General features: G+C 36.4%; 1 protein-coding gene across 1 annotated transcript in view; it reads left to right on the top strand.

Annotated features, from left to right (window-relative positions):
* The first annotated feature begins 16,716 nt into the window (after positions 1–16,716).
* Positions 16,717–19,047, top strand: part of LOC106876484 (uncharacterized) — a 30,288-nt gene continuing 27,957 nt past the window's right edge. Inside the window, exon 1 of the mRNA XM_014925047.3 lies at positions 16,717–18,636. Within this exon, the coding sequence (XP_014780533.2) occupies positions 16,773–18,636 (1,864 nt within the window). The 5' untranslated portion in view covers positions 16,717–16,772. The remainder of the gene's footprint in view (positions 18,637–19,047) is intronic.

Here is a 19,047-nt window from a genome sequence, read left to right as displayed (position 1 = left end):
TATATATATATATATATATATATATATATATATATATATTGGTCATCTCTCTGAGTCAGAAAAATGTACACTCTAAAAGAAAAGAAATTTTGAGCAGTTATACTTTTATATTGTCAAGTTGTGTTTTCTTGGTTATAGTTTAAAACCAGTCAGAAAGTCAGCATTGAATGCAATATTAGATGAGAAACCAATGGTTGCTTTCTGACTGGTTATATGCCATAACCAGGAATAGACCACTCAACAATATAAAAGTGTGCATGTGTGTGTGTGTGTGTATATATATATATATATATATGAACATTTATTTTGAAACATGCCTCTTTTACCCATGCAATCTTTCACTTTATACAAGACTCACGCAAATAGACATGTACACATTCATGCACAAACATACAAACAAGTCTGTGAACCCACATGCATACAAACAGATGCAATTATATATACATGCAGCATGTGCATTTTACATTGAGTAAAACTAACAATAAGATATTGTTCGCTACATTATAAACATAATTTATGCATTGTTGCAGTCAGTCTATCAACATAATTTATACACTGTCACAACCACATTATAGACATATATTGTTGCATTCACACTATCAACATAAATTATGCATTGTTACTGTCACATTGACATAAATTATACATTATTACTGTCACACTATCAACATAATTTCTGCATTGTTAGTCACCTTGTTGACGTAAGTCACTCTATAAACCTAAATTATAATTGACATAAATCAGCTGTAATTTTCATTTGTCAAACTTATACCTCCAACTGCCTCCCTTTTTATCACTTACACACACACATACACACACACTCAGTAAACAGATTTAGTGTTGGTAAATCATGTGAAATGAGCAGTAATGATAATAATAATAATAATGTTGTTTTTTTTAACCACTGAGGATTCACAAATACAATGAGGACAGTACAGGACAGTAGTGTTCATACTAAATTTCACAGAAACTACACATGGGCATATAAATAAGCATACACATTTGTATCATCTCAAAGTTGACATTATTATAAATCAAAAGAAACTAGTTTTAGGACCAAAAAACAAAACGAGCTGACAGGATTACTTAGAACCAATGTAACACAATGTTTACCAGAGCAGGTATATTTATCCAATGAAAGGTAGGCTTTGTCACTTCAAACATTCTACATAATACAGAAGTACAATAATAAGAGCTTTACTAAATAGATTTTTGGGGAGGTTTTAATTTTTTTCCTGTTTCTATTTAGAGATTTAAATCTTACATGCATCACGTTAAACAAATTAATTAGCAGCTACCAAACACTACCCACTAAGTTGTATAAGTCTTACAACAACAACAATAATAATAATAATAATACTATAATGATGATCATTTTATGTTATCCCTTAAACTTTACATTACAAAGCAATACAAATTCAATGCAAGACTGACAGGAAGGTAGTTATTAATAGTATAAAGATAGAATAACAAAATGCTCATTATCATATACATATATTATTTAATCACAAGTGCTGGGACCATAACACAAGCCTTAATATTTTTTTCCTCAACTCAGTCCAATATTTTACACATCTGCATACACTATCATTACTGTCATTACTATTATTATTATTATTATTATTATTATTATTATTATTATCATTATTATTATTATTTAACACACCTACACACCAAACAAGAACAAAAACAAAACCCACAGACAATAAATATTGGCCTATAGCATATAAACAATACTAAACTGTTACAATACATGCATGCACCTCCTGTGTAAATATCTCATACATACGCACATATAATTAAACAAGGAACTTGCTACATGCAAAAAAAAAAAAAAAAAAAGAAAGAAAAGAAAAAATTCTACAATAACAGTTTTGGTTATTAACTTCAACTTGTTTGATCTCCAGATGCAACAGATGCCATAATATCTTGTGCACTGCAGTCATGCAATCCTATGCACGAACGTTTTCTATTTTCTTGCAACATTCCTACCAAGTGTTTTTTTTTTTTAATTTTTTTTAGCCTCTGGCTTAACTATTTTTAACTTCACATATCATGTACCTCCTGGCCTCGCTGCAATGATGAAAGATCTACAGAGGCCAACGTTTAATTTGTTACCTTGTTTCACTCTCATTACTGTTTTGTGCTATATCTGTAAGGCAACTGACTTCCTACCAATACCTTGATTATTTTGGCTGGCTGCATGCATGTTGTATACCACACCATCTGCTAATTCTTCCACCAATGATTAATACATCTTTAGCTCAATAAATCAAACCAAAATGGAAAAAAAAATTTTTTTGGAAAAAAAAAAATGACAAATTCTTCAATAGCACCCTTCCTCATTGCATACCCAGTCATGAAATCAAGGTCCTTGCAAAAAAAAAAAATGTATAAATAAATTAAATAAATAAATTAAAAATTCTTCTGCAAATTCTAGCATCAGGTTAATATTTTTTCCTCCCTCTTGCCTTTAAAATTCCATTCCCTGCTGCAGATATGGTGGAGGAGACCAAAATGCATGTATAGTGTGTGCTTACAGCTTGCACGTGTGTTGCGAGTTGTCATGCTAGTGGCTAGCGTGCAGGCCGGCCAGTCAGCTGTCAGCTCTTCCGAGTTCTGCCCTTTCCCCGCCCTTGCCCCTTCTCTCACTCTCTCATCCTCCCATCCCCACTTCTCTCTCTCTCTTTTTCTCCCCCCAAACCCCCATCCCTCTTCCCAGCCACCCACCCAGCCCTCAACTGTAGGCGGCATATTTCTCCGGTCTAATAGTAGCCAGATCGTCCTAGTTGTGATAGTTGTGATCGAAAACTCTGTACAAAGCTGTAGAAACTGATGGTCAATAAAAACCTTATTGTTGACTTAGATGCTCACTGTAGCCTTTTTCTTGTCTTCCTCATCATTTTATTATTTTTTTTCTCTTTGCTCATGTTGATTTGTATGGATTTTTCTTTTACAGTCCACAATATTCCAGTTAAACCACAGTCCTGTCGGCAGACTACAGTTATACTCTTTACTCTTTTACTTGTTTCAGTCATTTGACTGCGGCCATGCTGGAGCACCGCCTTTAGTCGAGCAAATCGACCCCGGGACTTATTCTTTGTAAGCCTAGTACTTATTCTATCGGTCTCTTTTGCCGAACCGCTAAGTTACGGGGACAGAAACACACCAGCATCGGTTGTCAAGCAATGCTAGGGGACAAGACGGGCTTCTTTCAGTTTCCGTCTACCAAATCCACTCAAAAGGCTTTGGTCGACCCAAGGCTATAGTAGAAGACACTTGCCCAAGATGCCATGCAGTGGGACTGAACCCAGAACCATGTGGTTGGTAAGCAAGCTACTTACCACACAGTCACTCCTGCGCCTATATATATATATATATATATATATACATATGCACACACACATATATTTATATTATATATATATGTGCACATATATATTTGTATATATGTACGTATATATATATTGACATAGATATGTTAGGACCACAGTTTGAAAATGGCTCACTAACTGCAGACCACAGACCCCAAAAGAAACTAGATAAACAGTTCAAAAGTGTTTTCATCTTTCTACTGGGAGATATGCAAATAAATAAGCCTGTTGAGTTCTTCACCAGCCATTGACCATCAAAGGCTTATTATTACTGTTCAAAATCTGTTTTCTGAGACGTTTTTGCATGCAAACATGCAGTGTGCATAACCCTTACAGAAACACACTTACCTATGGACATTGCTACAGACACATATCGAAGCATGTTTTATTTCTTTCAGACAGGAAAGAATGAAGTCATGGTCGAGTTGCTAAGCACATCTGTGAAGATGTCAAGGCTTTTACTCTATTGTCACATTCAGACTCAGTCTATAACATACTAACGATTTCAAAGCATAGAAGCACAAAATATAATTTTTAACCACTTCACGATTAATAAATTGTTTACTTTTTAATTAATGCTGCAATGATCTGAGAGGATAATCAGATGAAGCGATGTCAAGAGAGTAAGGAGGTGTTATAATCTTTCCTCAAGTGACTTGGACAATATGTGATCTTGAATTAATTTGTATGCGCAATACTCCTTTACAGTTGACCAATGATGGGTGTTTTTCTGCAAATGTTTGTGCAATACTTCCAATGGACAATACTCTCCACATCGCACCAAATACAAAGTATAACTTTTCCAGGTGTGTCCTGGTTTGAGGATAGATTCTCCTTTTCTCATTGGATGCTAACCATTATCATTCTAGTTGAATATGATTGTAGGGAACACTTTCCATCAAATGTGATGATTCTACTCAAGAAAGGATTAGTAGCAAGTCTACTCTTCTATATCAAGCAGGGAGAAACTCGTTGATTAAGCTGAGAAGCATTCAGATGATGAGGGTCCCACAGAACAAGTATAGACATGTTTCCTTGTTTGTGAAGGTATTTTATATTCAAAGCACGACTTGACTTGAACTGCTTTGTTAATTCTCATGTAGTTTGCTTTGGATTTTCCTCAACTAGAGTTTTCAGAAGCTCAATATTTACAGAACTTTGTCATCCAAATTGAAGAGAGTGTGTGAGAGAAGAGTTTCCTGAGCAAAATTGCTGAATTATTGTTGGCATGTCTAAGCACTTACAATTTCATTTCCATATACAAAACAATACATATAAAGCCACTAGATGTGCTAATATTTCACATGATACCTCAAATTACAAAGGTGAATTTGGGGTAAGCTTTTGAAGTGTAAAGGATATTCTAACTAAATCAACATGTTAATTTACTTCTGTTGGATAACTTCAACTTCCGATATTCCAGAAGCAACATAATTTTAGGAATGTCACATCATGAACAGAATCTAAACTTGGTCATACTAAGATGATTCTCATAGGACAAATAATACTAACTTGACACAGCTAACATGTTGCCAGCTCTTCTCAGGGAAGGGACAACTGTAAATTGAGTCCAACTCCTGCTGCAGATATGCAACATTGGTGAGGTTCTGTATTTTCAGTGAGACTTTTGTATCGTCAGCTGAGGGTATATCTAAGAGGGCCACTATGAAAAGCAGTAGTCCCAAGACAGTGCCCTGTGGAACACTGCTCACTATTTGTGTTTTCATTGAGGTGGCTCCATTGGCCACTACTACCTGACTTCTATCCTTCAGAAAGTCATATAACCACTCTCCAAGTTTTCCAGCTATGCCGAGATTATGCAGTTTGTGGCATATCACACCATGATCCACATTATTAAAAGCTTTTGCAAAGTCAAGGTATATTACATCCACATTTGAGTTGTTGAGTAACTGCCTCAACACCCAATCATAGCGCTGTAAGAGCTGGGTCAGGCAGCTCCTACCTGGTCAAAAGCCATGCTGGGTATCACTCAACAAGTCGTTTTCTTCAAGGAATGTGATTAGTTTCCTACTGACTATCCTTTCCATGACTTTGCTGATGTGTGAAGTCAGAGAGATAGGCCTATAGTTTTTGGCATCTGCTCTGCTTCCTCCTTTATGGATTGGGCATATTATTCCTCCCTTCAGTTTGCTTGGTAGCCTGCCATTTGCAAGAAGGCTCTGCTTAGGGAGCTTGCCTCCCTTGTCAGTAAAAAAGACATTCCGCTATTGTGCTTATGAGTGGTTTCTTGCAGTACTGGTGCTGAATAACTACCGTCAGTTAAAGCTGCTAACAAGCCACCCTTATTATATATATATATATATATATATATATATATATATATATATATAATTATGTGTATTTCTTCTATCTTAATGAATAAAAATTCTTCTGATAGAATAAATGGGTTAATAGAAACCAATGTAGCAAAGAACACAAAATAACTGTGGTTTAGTTCCTGTTTTTAAGGCAGGAACTACTTGAAATTTTGGGTATTTGAGTATATTTAAGAATTTAAGGATTGGAGAAAACGCATGTTATAATTGCATACTTTATTCCTACATATGTTTCAAAGGATTACAACCTGTGTGATCCATAGGGATCTTTGATATTAAACTTGTAACCTTCTCATCAGGATGAGAAGGTTACAAGTTTAATATCAAAGATCCCTATGGATCACACAGGTTGTAATCCTTTGAAACATATGTAGGAATAAAGTATGCAATTATAACATGCGTTTTCTCCAATCCTTAAATTCTTATATATATATATATATATATATATGCCGAGACCCCCTTCGGTCATGACTGACCGTGGGATTGCACGTAGAAAGTTACCCTCCCAGGTACAAGTCCGGGCAAGGTTGTTTATGGAAGACCAGCAGTCACCCATGCATACTGGCCTCCCCTCTCAATGCCACCAATGTTATCCAAGGGAAAGGCAAAGGGGCCGATACAGCTTGGCATCTGTGACGTCGCAACTCATTTTTGCACCTGAGTGAACTGGAGCAACGTGAAATAAAGTGTCTTGCTCAAGAACACAGCACGCAGCCCGGTCCGGGATTCGAACTCACAACCTCACGATCGTAAGCTTGATGCTCTAACCACTGAGCCATGCGCCTTCACATATATATATACACACACACACACACACAAGGGGTTGCTGAAAAGTTCCTAGCTTTGGGTAAAAGAAAATACAGGAGAATACAGTTTTTCTAAACCCTGTTAAAGAACTTGGAAGGTTGGGCCTCCAACCAGTCCTTTTGCAATACCCTTAAAACCAGGATCTTTTACAGTGAACTTGCATATACCCCAATATATACAGGTATACCTCAACTTATGTTGGTTATTGGTTCCAAGACATGCAACTTAACTTGAAAGATAACATGACATGAAAAGACATTTTAAAAAATTCATTGGCTTATATCTGATTTAATAAATAGTTTGTACATATTTTCACGTGTATTTTACTTGCTTTTTATATTACAGTGTTGGTTTTAAGTAGATTTTTTAAAAAATTTATGCTTTTAAATGTTCTCTGAGATGGACATTAAGTCAGACACATCAACTGAGGGTGTAGAATATTTTTACCATTAATTTATTTTAATAAAAATGACAATGCTGCAAAAGACATAACACTAAGATGAGATATACCTGTATACATATGTATATATACATACATATATTTTACATATGCACATACACCTCAATATATATATATATATATATACACACACACACACATATATATATATATATTGTACATATACACATATACATCAATATCCATATGTATATATATATATATATATATATATATATATATATATATATATATATATATATAATGTACGTATACACTTATACCTCAATATATATATGTATATATATTCCTATTTTTGAAAACCAGTGGATGTGTTCCAGTTAATATTTCTATTTCTATATATACACATATATCCATTTTCTATGCTGGCATGGTTGGACAGTTCGACAGGCACCAATGAGTCAGATAAGTATACTAAGCTGCAATATCTACTTTGGTATGGTTTCTAAAGCTGGTTACCCTTCCCTAACACCAAGCATACATATATGTGTGAATGTTCGTATATACATATATTTATATACATATATACAGGGTGTTTCAAATGCCACCATACATACGAACAATTTATTTTTTTATAAGAAATAGTTTATAAGAACAATTTCTTTTTTTTATTTAACAGGCTCTATAAAGTTATCATTGTTTTGAGTACACATTGCAATACGTTTACCCCACTCATTGTGAACTCGTAATAGCACATCTGGTGATACATGTGCAAATGAGTTGGTGATGCCTTCCTTTAAGTGCTTTATGTCTTTTGCCTTTTCAGGATACACCATACCTTTCAAATACCCAAAAAGACAGACATCAAGAAGGGTCAGATCAGGGGATCCAGGGGATCTTATAAACTGCCTCTTATAAGAATATGATTTTTTTCCTATGTATGGAGACTTTTGAATAACCCTGTAAATATTTATATCACCACTATCATTGAGTTACACCAGGGTTATTTTGTGATCTTTGCTACCCCGGTACCTATTAACCAATTTATTTTATCCGAGTTATTTTTTACTTGGAGAAAATAAATACATATATATATATATATATATATATATATATACAATGGGCTTCCTTCAATTTCCGTCTACCCAAATCTACTCGGAAGACTTTAGTCAGCCTGAGGCTATAGCAGAAGACACTTGCCACAACGATGTAGTTGGGAAGCAAGCTTCTTACCATATAGCTACGCCTGCGCCTATACATAATGACGGTCAGTTTCCATCAACCAAATTCATTGCCAACTGAATGGAAAATGCTCGACTGAGAAGCTATAAGGCCGTGAAATGGCTGTTCCTTTGACCAGCTGCTTTTTACGCCCAATATCCACTCCGATCTATTTTGGTTATATTCCCGAAAATTTTTCAAGAAAGCTGGAGTTATCTCCCTTGCACTTTTTTGTAAGTAGGGATTTTGAACAATGCTCCTCTCACTGGAAGTATATGCCTAGATAATTGCATAGATAATCGAGGTTACTTCAACTAATTATATACCAAATAGGGAAGTCTACGGTATTTGTAATATAGCCAAGAATTATGAGAAGGGTACCCCCTTTTTTATTATAATTTCTCGCTATTCTTTTAACTTTCACTTGTTCCAGGCATTACACTGCGACCCCATGCTGGAGCACCGACTTACAGGGTTTTTAGTCGAACAAATCGACCCCACTACTTATTCTTAAGTCTGATAATTATTCTATCGTCTGTCTTTTTGCTAAACCGTTAAGGTACGGAGGCATAAGCAAACTGGTTTCCAAGTGGTGATGGAGAACAAACACACACACGCACACGCATGCACGCACGCGCGCACACATGCATGTATACATCCATCCATCCATCCATACATACATACATACATACAGACGATGATTTAGAATAGACTTGGCTCGCACATGGTGTGAAAAAGTGCAATACCTTGGCAGTTGAGGGAACCTGTGGAAGAGGTAGACCCAGGAAGACCTGGGATGAGGTGGTGAAGTACGACCTTCGGACATTAGGTCTCACCGAGGCAACGACTAGTGACCGAGACCTTTGGAAATATGCTGTGCATGAGAAGACCCGGCAAGCCAAGTGAGACCATAATCCGTGGCCTTTACCAGGGGTGTAGCCAGCCCACTTATGCGTACCTTTCCTTCATTGGACACTAAACTCTGCTTGCGAAGACCTGTTGGGGCAAGTGAAATCGAAATCGTAATTGAACCAAATTCGATGATTGGTACCTGTGCCAGTGGAGCGCTAACAGCACCGTCTGAGCGTGATCATTACCAGTGTCGCCATACTGGCATTTGTGCCGTTGGCACATGAAAAAACATTCGAGCGAGGTCGTTACCAGTGCTGCTAGACTGGCTCCTGTGCAGGTGGCATGTAAAAAAAACACCATTTTGAGCATGGACGATTTCCGCGGCCAAAGGCTTAATCAGGGGAAAGTATTATGTTCTGAGCTTCTAAGCTATAACAAAACCAGTTATCTCCCTTACACCATCAACTATTGCTATTGGCGGGTGTGTTTCGGTAAATTGATTAAAATATTATATCCAAACATTTCACTATCACAACATGCTATAATTAGAAAATTGAAACGAATGGCAATAGATAGAATGCATCTGATCATCAGTTTTCACAATCGGGGTCAGCTTGGCACGAAAGCTCAAATTTCGCAACAATTACTGAACATGCGAATGTATAAAACACGCTTTTTTTTTGCAATTCTTAAATGTAACAAAAAAATGGTAAATTTTCATATTAACACCCACACCATTTTCACTAGGGTGTTAGGTTTAGGGTTTTAGGGTCAGGGTTAGAGAATTCCGTCCCTAACCGTAACCGTAGCCCTAATACCTTAGTGAAAATCGTGCGGGTGTTAATCTGAAAATTTACCAAAATAATTTCCATACATCTAATGCGACAGAATTTCGGGCGGGTTTATGAATGAGTGGATAATGAAGCATATTGAATTTGTTTTTCTACAAAATATCTTATTTTGCACAGAAAATTTGTCTTACGCGAGAGCACGTCTTATATTCTGAAAATTATGGTGGAGCGATGAGGGTAAACTCAGGGAGATAATCTCAGAAATGTTTCGCTAAATTAAGAAAATGTTTTAATACCTAACATGTAGCTTCACTACCCTTTAATATAGTCGACCATTTGCTATGGTAAATAACATGATGTCTGTTGAAAATGGGGTTACTGTATATAGAATAGCAGAATACAATAGCGTAGTGGACATTCACAGGATGTGTAATGTACATCGTGATAAAACAAAACGGAATGTAGCGCTTTGTCTAATTAAATGTCATACATACACACCATACATACACACCATACATACATACGCACGTACACGCATACGTATGAATGTATATGCACATACATATATGTATGTACATATGTGGATACATGTACGAATGTATGTCTATATATATATATAGACATACGGAGGACCGGAGAGATTATGTGTGGGTGGAGGATTATACGAGGTATAGTACTATACAGAATACCGAAAGGATCTTCACCTCTTACATCACACCTTTCTTCCTACTTTAACGCCGATGTGGTATAATTTCCTGGGAGAGAAATAATTTTGCGGCTGAGGATAGCTTTATATTGTAAATTATACACATATAAAGCTTGAAACATGTGTACCGCGGAATCCTTTGTAGTTTAGTTGTTATTTTTTGGATTTACAATTTAGATATATATATATATATATATATATATATATATATATATATGCATAAAAAGTTTGTATGCTTGCGCAATGGGTATGTGATGTGTACATGTCTATATATAAAGTCAATATGCTATGTTTATACATAGTGTACATATATATATATATAATTAATATTTATATACTGAGGGTGATAAATTGAATATTAATTTAATTAACATCAATTTAAAACCAGTGGCCTAGCATATAAAAAATCTGAAAATTCAGAAAAATTATATTACACGCGTATAAGAAGGGATGACCACTAAGTGGACATCCGATATGCTAGAAAGAGGTCATCAATATTTTTCTCTGTGGTTGGATCGTTGATGACCTCTTTCTAGCATATCGGATGTCCACTTAGTGGTCATCCCTTCTTATCTGCATGTATATATATATTTATATATATTTGTGCATTCATGTGCACACACACACACACACACAGTGTTTTTACAAAGAAAAGGCTAAAGTTCAAAGTTTGGGCTTTGTAGCATTCACATCTCTCTCTCTCTCTCTCTCTCTCTCTCTCTCTCTCTCTCTCTCTTTCTTTCTCTCACTCATTTGCGTATATTACAATGTATAACAAAATTTATACATATTTTTCTTTCTGTCTTTGGTCAGTGTTATTTCTTATTTGCTTTTATCTAGAAATCAAAGGAAATGACTACTATTCCCTTCAAACTTTGTTTTGTGACCCAGACACTGATGTTTTTAAACTGACATATATTCCATTACATTTCAATTAGAATCAGTGTTGAGTTGCTGAAGCAGAAATATCGTTATTGCAAATATTCTGCTCAATACCTGAGATTTGCTCGTCAGTTGCTTGACTTTAACCACTTAGTGACTGACAATATCTGCATCTCTGGTCATGAGCAGGAGTAGTGGGGGGGCATCATGCAGAGAGAACAACACAGCCAGCCAACAACTTCTTAAGTTTTGCTCTGTCATAGTTGCCCGAGACAATGGATTTCCTCCAGTTTTCACCACTTCATCCTATGTAATTCTAGGTCTACCTCTTCTACAGACACCACCCTCTTTGAGCACTCAGCACTTTTTTTATGCATCTGCTGACATCTATAAGCATCACATGCCCATACCAATGCAGTATTCTTTCTTGTATATTACATCTGATTCTTTTCAGATATAAGCTTTTGGATCTTTTTTAAAACGGGGGGCCACATTTTTCATTAACGAAACACTTTGAAACTTGGAACACCGGTAGAATGTATCATATAAAACATCTTTTTCTCTTAGTCTTCTTAGAAAAAAAAGAAATCCCTAAGTTATTCCATGTTAAAGTTGTCGTATTTCTGTAATTTCAACCAATCACTGACGTCCATTCAGCCGATATACATTAAGTGCCGACTACATAAACAAACGATTCTGAAACAATTCTATCGGTGATAGGGTTAGAGTTAGGGTTAGGGTAAAACAGCAAATTTAAAAAGAAAAAAGCAAATAAAACGAAGAAGAAAAAAAGAAAATGAAAAAAGCAAATAAAACGAAGCTATGGCTTAATCAGCCAAAGGAGTAAATATAAACAACTGAATACTTGTCAGTGATTGGTTGAAATTATCAAAATAAGACAATATTTTACATGAAATAAATTCGAATACAAAAATATTTTTCTGTTCTATAACACAAAATAGATAAGTATACGAAGTTTGAAAGTCTTTCGGTACCAAAAACACTATGTAAAACATTAATGAAAAATGTGGCCCCCGTTTTAAAAAAGATCCAAGCTTTTTTCTAACATTATTTGTATGACAGTATTGATGCACACTGATATTGCACATCAAGTGAGGCTTGCTTCATTTCTTTCAAACCTTCACAAATTCTTTGCCTTCAGGTTCCAGGTTCCACTATCCTGTAGCACCACACTTCATACTCAAGCATTGTACAGTCTATCTTTTACAGTGAGGAAGACATTCTTTGTTGTGAGTACTGGTTGTAGCTCTCAGAGCATTCACCACCTTATTCTTACTCAGACTGCTATCCTTTCAGAGCATCCACTATCACAGCTAATTAGGCCAACCAGAACAATAAACTACTTTTCAGGAGCCTTCTGAACAGTTGACAGAATCTATCACCTGAGTACATTTCATGTTTACTGCTGCTGTGCATCTGGTATATATGAAAGCTACTTTTGCTGTCAGCATGTCTCTTGCATGTCCTTTGCCAACACAGGGCACACTGTATGAAGTTTCTTATTTCTCTATTGCCCACAAGGGGCTAAACATATAGAGGGGACAAACAAGGACAAATCGATTACATCAACCCCGGTGCGTAACTGGTACTTAATTTATCGACCCCAAAAGGATGAAATACAAAGTCGACCTTGGCGGAATTTGAACTCAGAACATAACGGCAGACGAAATATCAATAAGCATTTCACCTGGCATGCTAACGTTTCTGCCAGCTCTTCACCTATATGAAGTTTCTACCAACTTCTTTTCTACATACCAAGCATGTGCCATTACTTTCATAATAGCAGAGTACAGGCTTCTTTTCTACTTCGCATAACTTTAGTTTTGGCTAAGTTTAAGGTACTCTAATTTCAGTTTTCATTTCCAATCCAGATTTCTTCTCTAAATTTTCCACAGATTCGGCTCTTAGAGCATGGTTATCAATATACAGGAATTCTACCGGATAGCCAAGTCTTAAATCCCTCCATTATTGACTGGAGGACCATCATAAACAGGAGAGGACCAAGAACTGAACTCCAATACATCCCTACTTGTACATTTGTCTCTGTACTCTCTGTTAGCACTCACCTTGCTGACTGCATCTCTGTACACAATTTATACAGCCCTCACTAGCCATTCCTCTACCCCTAACTTCCTTAGTATGCACCAGATGACAGAGTAAGGGACCCTGACAAAGGCCTTCTCTAGGTCTCTGAATGTTAGATATTAAGGCTAACATCTAGCTAAGTACTTCTCTTTTTCTTCTCTCACTAGGAATGTGGCATCAGTGGTACCTCTTCAAGGTATAAATCGAAAGTGTATCTCACCTACTCTAATCATTCTGTTGCTTATAAAGCACAGGTTTCACTGAACTACAACAATGGTTGTACAGATATCAAACACTATATCAGAGCTGTGGAAGGAACATTTAAATTCAGATATTTTAGGTACTATGATAAAAGACATTCTGAATTCAGATATTTTAGGTACTATAAGAGACATTCCGAATTCAGATATTTTAGGTACTATGATAAGAGACATTCAACAACCCTTTCATCTTTAATCCGGAAACTTAATGACGAAGGAACCGATTTCGACATCAAATGGGAAAATCCTCTCCAAACCCAGACCTTATATGAACAGGTCCAAAAAATGCTCAGTATGTTCTCTTGAAAAACTGCATCTCTTAAAAAGCAGGAGAACCTCCGATAAATACATAAAATTGAGGAACGAATTTCAAGAAATACATCTTGTTGGGAGTTTGAAGTAGACCCCTGGACATAGTAAACCATCAGCGTCTTGTTTACGTCTGTTTGACATTTATTGTAACATTGGTTATCTCCCTTGCGTCGTTTTTCTACTTTTCCTCTTTACCATTATCTCTTGTTTAAATGTTATCAGCTCAAAAGATAACTGACAAGCGGTCTTGTTTTCAGCTTAATAAATGGCAGAATAAATTGAAATTTCAACCAGGAAAACCTGGACAGAATAAACTAAAATTTCAACCGGGAAATCCTGGGTAGCTGTAGGTTCTTTTATTATAAGATTATTTTTACTGTCTTGACTGATCGAATGCATTACATGTATACACACACGCACAAACACACACATATATATATATATTGGGCTTCTTTCAGTTTGTGTCTACCAAATTCACTCACAAGGCTTTGGTCAGTTTGGGAGTTTTAGCAGAAGACACTAGCTCAAAGTACCACACAGTGGGACTGAACCCGGAAGCATGTGATTGAGATGCAAACTTATCACATGGCTACTCCTGTGCCTAAATCAAGTTTAAAATTAGGGGTGCTTATGATACATAGTTTTAGGTTATGCAGCTCCCCTACTCCACTTTTATTAAGAAAAACAATAATATAATAAGCATTTTTTTTCTTATATTTTATATCAATTTATTTAATATGAAATAAAATATTAAAAATTAACAGTGGATAATAGCAAAGCTGGATTAAGACCCATAGAGGCTCTAAACATTTAAAAGATTTTGGTGCCCCCATTTATATGTAATTCAAAATATAAATAATAATTAACTTTTTTCTCTCAATCTATCTTGGAAGCCCTGAGGAAACAAAAGATCATGGTTACTTCCCTTCCTTCTTTTACTGAATGCTAAACAAACTACTGTGACCTTACTGGTGAGTGTCTCTAACACTATCTACACCACTGATGCATTTAAGCATCTCTTACTTACAACTATGAAATCCTATATGGATGGTTAAAAGAAGCATGTAAGCAGCTTGAGAATTTCACAGCATAGCAAGTAGTGCACATATAAGCATCTCTGGGATTTTATGGTTGTCTGTGAGCAACACATACATGCAGGGCTGGTGTTAAGCCAATTTGACAGGTTTTGTAGAGCAAGAGGGCCCTGTTGACAATTCTCTAATTGGCCCTGTATATATGCACTGATGCTATAGATAAGAGATGCTCATATGCATCTATGATATGGATAGTAATTAACAATTAACCTGCTAAAGGTAACCATGATCGTTCAACTTGTTAGATATAGCAGCCAAATTTTCTTCAAATCACACCTTACTGCTGCTCATTGGAATTGCAGTGAATCATGACTGATCCATTTAAAAATATAACTGCAATATTATTGTTGCTTAACAACACAATAAGTCATATACCACTTATTAAAGTCATCAAATTACTATAAAACAATTTGTTCAGTGCATAAATTATTTTACGCTTATAAGAGTATACTTTTGAATAATGATATTTTGTGATCATGTGTTGAAATTGAAGCAACTATATTATAGAAAAGTCATTAAATAATTTTCTGGTCCTTGAAATAAACTTAAAAAGAATTCAGTAACTTTGAGTACTATTAAATGGTTTTCCATGATGTACTTGCTTGCACACATGGCTGTGTGGTTAGAAGTTTGCTTACCAACAACATCCCACTGCATGGCATCTTAGGCAAGTGTCTTCCACTGTAGCCCTGGGCAGACCAAAACTTTGTGAGTGGATTTGGTAGGCAGAAACTGAAAGAAGCTCATGATATACATGTGCGTGTGTGTGCACGCGCAAGTGTGCGCATGTTTGTCCCCCATCACTGCTTAACAACCAGTGATGGTTTGTTTACAACTCCATAACTTAGCAGTTCAGCAAAAGAAACCAATGGAGTAAGTACTAGGCTTACAAAAAAATAATACTGAGGTTAATTTGTTCAATTAAACCCTTCAAGGCAGTGTCCCAGCATGGCTGCAGTCCAATGACTGAAACAAGATAGTATAATTAGATACTATCTAGATAATTCCAATAGTTTCTATAATATATAATTTAATTCTTACATAATAGAATTAATTGGGAAAAAAATTCATGTCTATAATGTGTACAGCAATGATAAAGTTTGTTATGCTGTACAAATTGATAAGGAATTTCATCTTAGAAATCTTTTCTTATATGATAGAGAAATAAAGTACAAAAAGAATGTCTTTTGTGTTGTTTTTTTTTTTCCGAAACAAATTCCTTACCCAACTAATTCATCAGTATAGATAATTATTTCCAGAATAAAGTATTTAAAAATACATGTCTGACGCAGAGCATATTTATAGTGGACTTTTCTTCAAAATAAAAATTTTCCCTCTAAGTATAACTGAATTGTTTTGTTTTACAATAAAAACTATAATTATAAAGATTGTAATTTAAAATTATGAAATATAGTATCAGATAGAAGAAAGTGGAGTTTTATATAATATCTAATTGGAATAAATCTGTTACTTTTATTCCTATTTTTTAAGTAAAATTTTAAAAACATTTTCACACTACTTCTATTTTGGCAACAAGTCGAGCTTGTTGCCATCGCAGTCACATGACTGATGACGTAGTTAAGTATCCCGTGCGTGTGAACCCCGCATTCTGTCTCTACACGGGGATTGAAATGTCGCAGAAAGGGGGACAACATGGCGGCGCCCATTACCGTACACATGCTGAGAGCAGCAGACCGAAGCCTGGATTGAACCCCAACCTTTCAGTGTCTTCTAATTCCACACAGAAAGCATTTCAGGACTGTTTAGTTGCAGCAACCGATAGCCAATTACCAAACGGAAACACTACTGTAGATGCTTTCCAAGATGGCGACAGAGGTACAGAGTCGTATAGTATAGAAGTAGTCGGAGAGCAACACAACAATAGAACTGGTAGGTCTCCATCAGTGTTCTCTGTATCAAATTCTGTCCTTCATAGAGCAACCAAACGGCAGAAGCGACGGTCTGTCGGCAATACAGCAGTACAATCATTACGAGACAATAACATTCGCAGTAACAGGATTGTAACAACACCGAAGCAGAACAGAAAGAAGCTTGAACAAGTCAATAACAAAAGCAATCTGATTGATCCTAATTGTGAAAGTTCCGACATCAGCAATAATTCTATAATAGTCATAGAGCGCTTAAATTACCTCTCATCTGAACCTTCATCCTCCGACGATGATGACGAAGAAGAAGTGGCTGATGGAGACGACGAGGCAGACCACGAAATCGATGATTTACATAGCTATGGTGAACATTCTGTGGCTGGAAGTAACGGTGAGTGGCTCAAGTCACGAATTCGGAACTTGAATTCTGTAGTGGATTTTAATTTGGACCAATCTCACACTGATGATCAGGAAGTGGTGGATTCCTTAGAGTTGGGCTCCACTAGTAAAACGGCTAAAGACATTGTTGTTGATGAATTTTTCGCCGATGAACATCTTACCGTCAGTCTAGAGCCTGGGAGCGTCATGCCACCTCTGACAGGTGCCGAACATGTGCTTGTACCTCCCACAACAGAGTCCATAGCTTTATACAACAGCAATAACAAACATGCTACAGACACGGAAGACATTGTAACAACTTCGGTAACGAGCCCGAATAGATCTCGCGCTGCTAAAATTTCCGTGACAGTCGTTGATATCGAAACCGGTTCTACTTCTCGACTGTCACAGATCACTCCTCCACCGGATTCCTCTTCAACATCTACAAACACTCCATCTGCAACAACTACTAATGTGTTTTTAGTAGATAATTCGGAGGAGCCTTGCTCGTCGTCTTTCCCCAGTCTTTCATCTAGTAGTTATTCTACAACAACTATTTCAAATTCGTCATCATTAGAAGCATCTCTGCTGGAATTCAGACGGGTCGGAACTGACAAAAGCAATACTCTTATGACACCTCAAGAACTAGAGAGTATGCCGGACCAAGGTATAGAATTCGAAGAATCTGTTGGTCCGAAACAGGAAGTCATTAGTCCATCTTCTTTGACCACGTGTAGTACTACATCACCATCATCTTCATTGTCATTATCTGATTCACTGTCAGTCCTGTCAGATTCTCCTCAATCCCATCAGAAATTGTCAACTAGTTCCTCTTTGCTAGAGTCACCGTCGCGAACCACCACCCCAACACCTAACAATAACAACACCAACAGTACCACTACCGATCGTTCTTCAGACCTCGATATCAAACCTATATTTATCGATTCCTCCAGTACCAGCACTACCACTGCTGGTCTGGATAGTAGTATCATCAATGCTGGTAACTTTACACTGGCTACTATCTCAATATCAACTGACCGAGCCTCCAACTCCACTCAGATATTGGTTAACACTAATCAGGGACAACAGTTATATCATATAAACACTGCAGACCTCACTCAGCCTCTATCGGCCACTCTTTCTTCCTCGGCTACGACTGCCACTAGAACCACATCTGCTTCGGCTCTGTTGTCAACTTCCTCACAAACAAACGGTCCTTCGGCACAAACAGGTAAAACACTCTTGTATTTTTATTTACCACCATTATTATCGTGTCAAAATTTGAAATGATTATTATTGTTGTTGTTAAATTGTCGAACATGTACGTAAACATTGAACAAGCTACATTCGTTCACCAAAACAAAAGCGACTAAGATTACCATTTTACGGTGTATCTAACAGACATCAGCACACGTTAGAATATTTGTTCGCGGACATTCGGAGATTACGCACGTGTAGAGTTGAGTTTTTAATTCTTTGTTAGACAATGAAGGAACCTGTGATTGCCAAGACGAATTAAACCTTCGTTACCATTTTATATGCTTTAGAATTTTTGGGGGCATTTTAGGATTCCAGCATGTAGTTTCTGTGTGGTCCTCTCTGTTTTACATTGAAGGTCGTTGTTTATATACTGTTTCGACAA

This window comes from Octopus bimaculoides, chromosome 25 (assembly GCF_046866305.1).
Source record: "Octopus bimaculoides isolate indiv1 chromosome 25, ASM4686630v1, whole genome shotgun sequence".
NCBI classification, from domain to species: Eukaryota; Metazoa; Mollusca; class Cephalopoda; order Octopoda; family Octopodidae; genus Octopus; species Octopus bimaculoides.
Note: the sequence above shows the minus strand (reverse complement) of the source record. Positions and strands in the feature narration are given on the sequence as shown.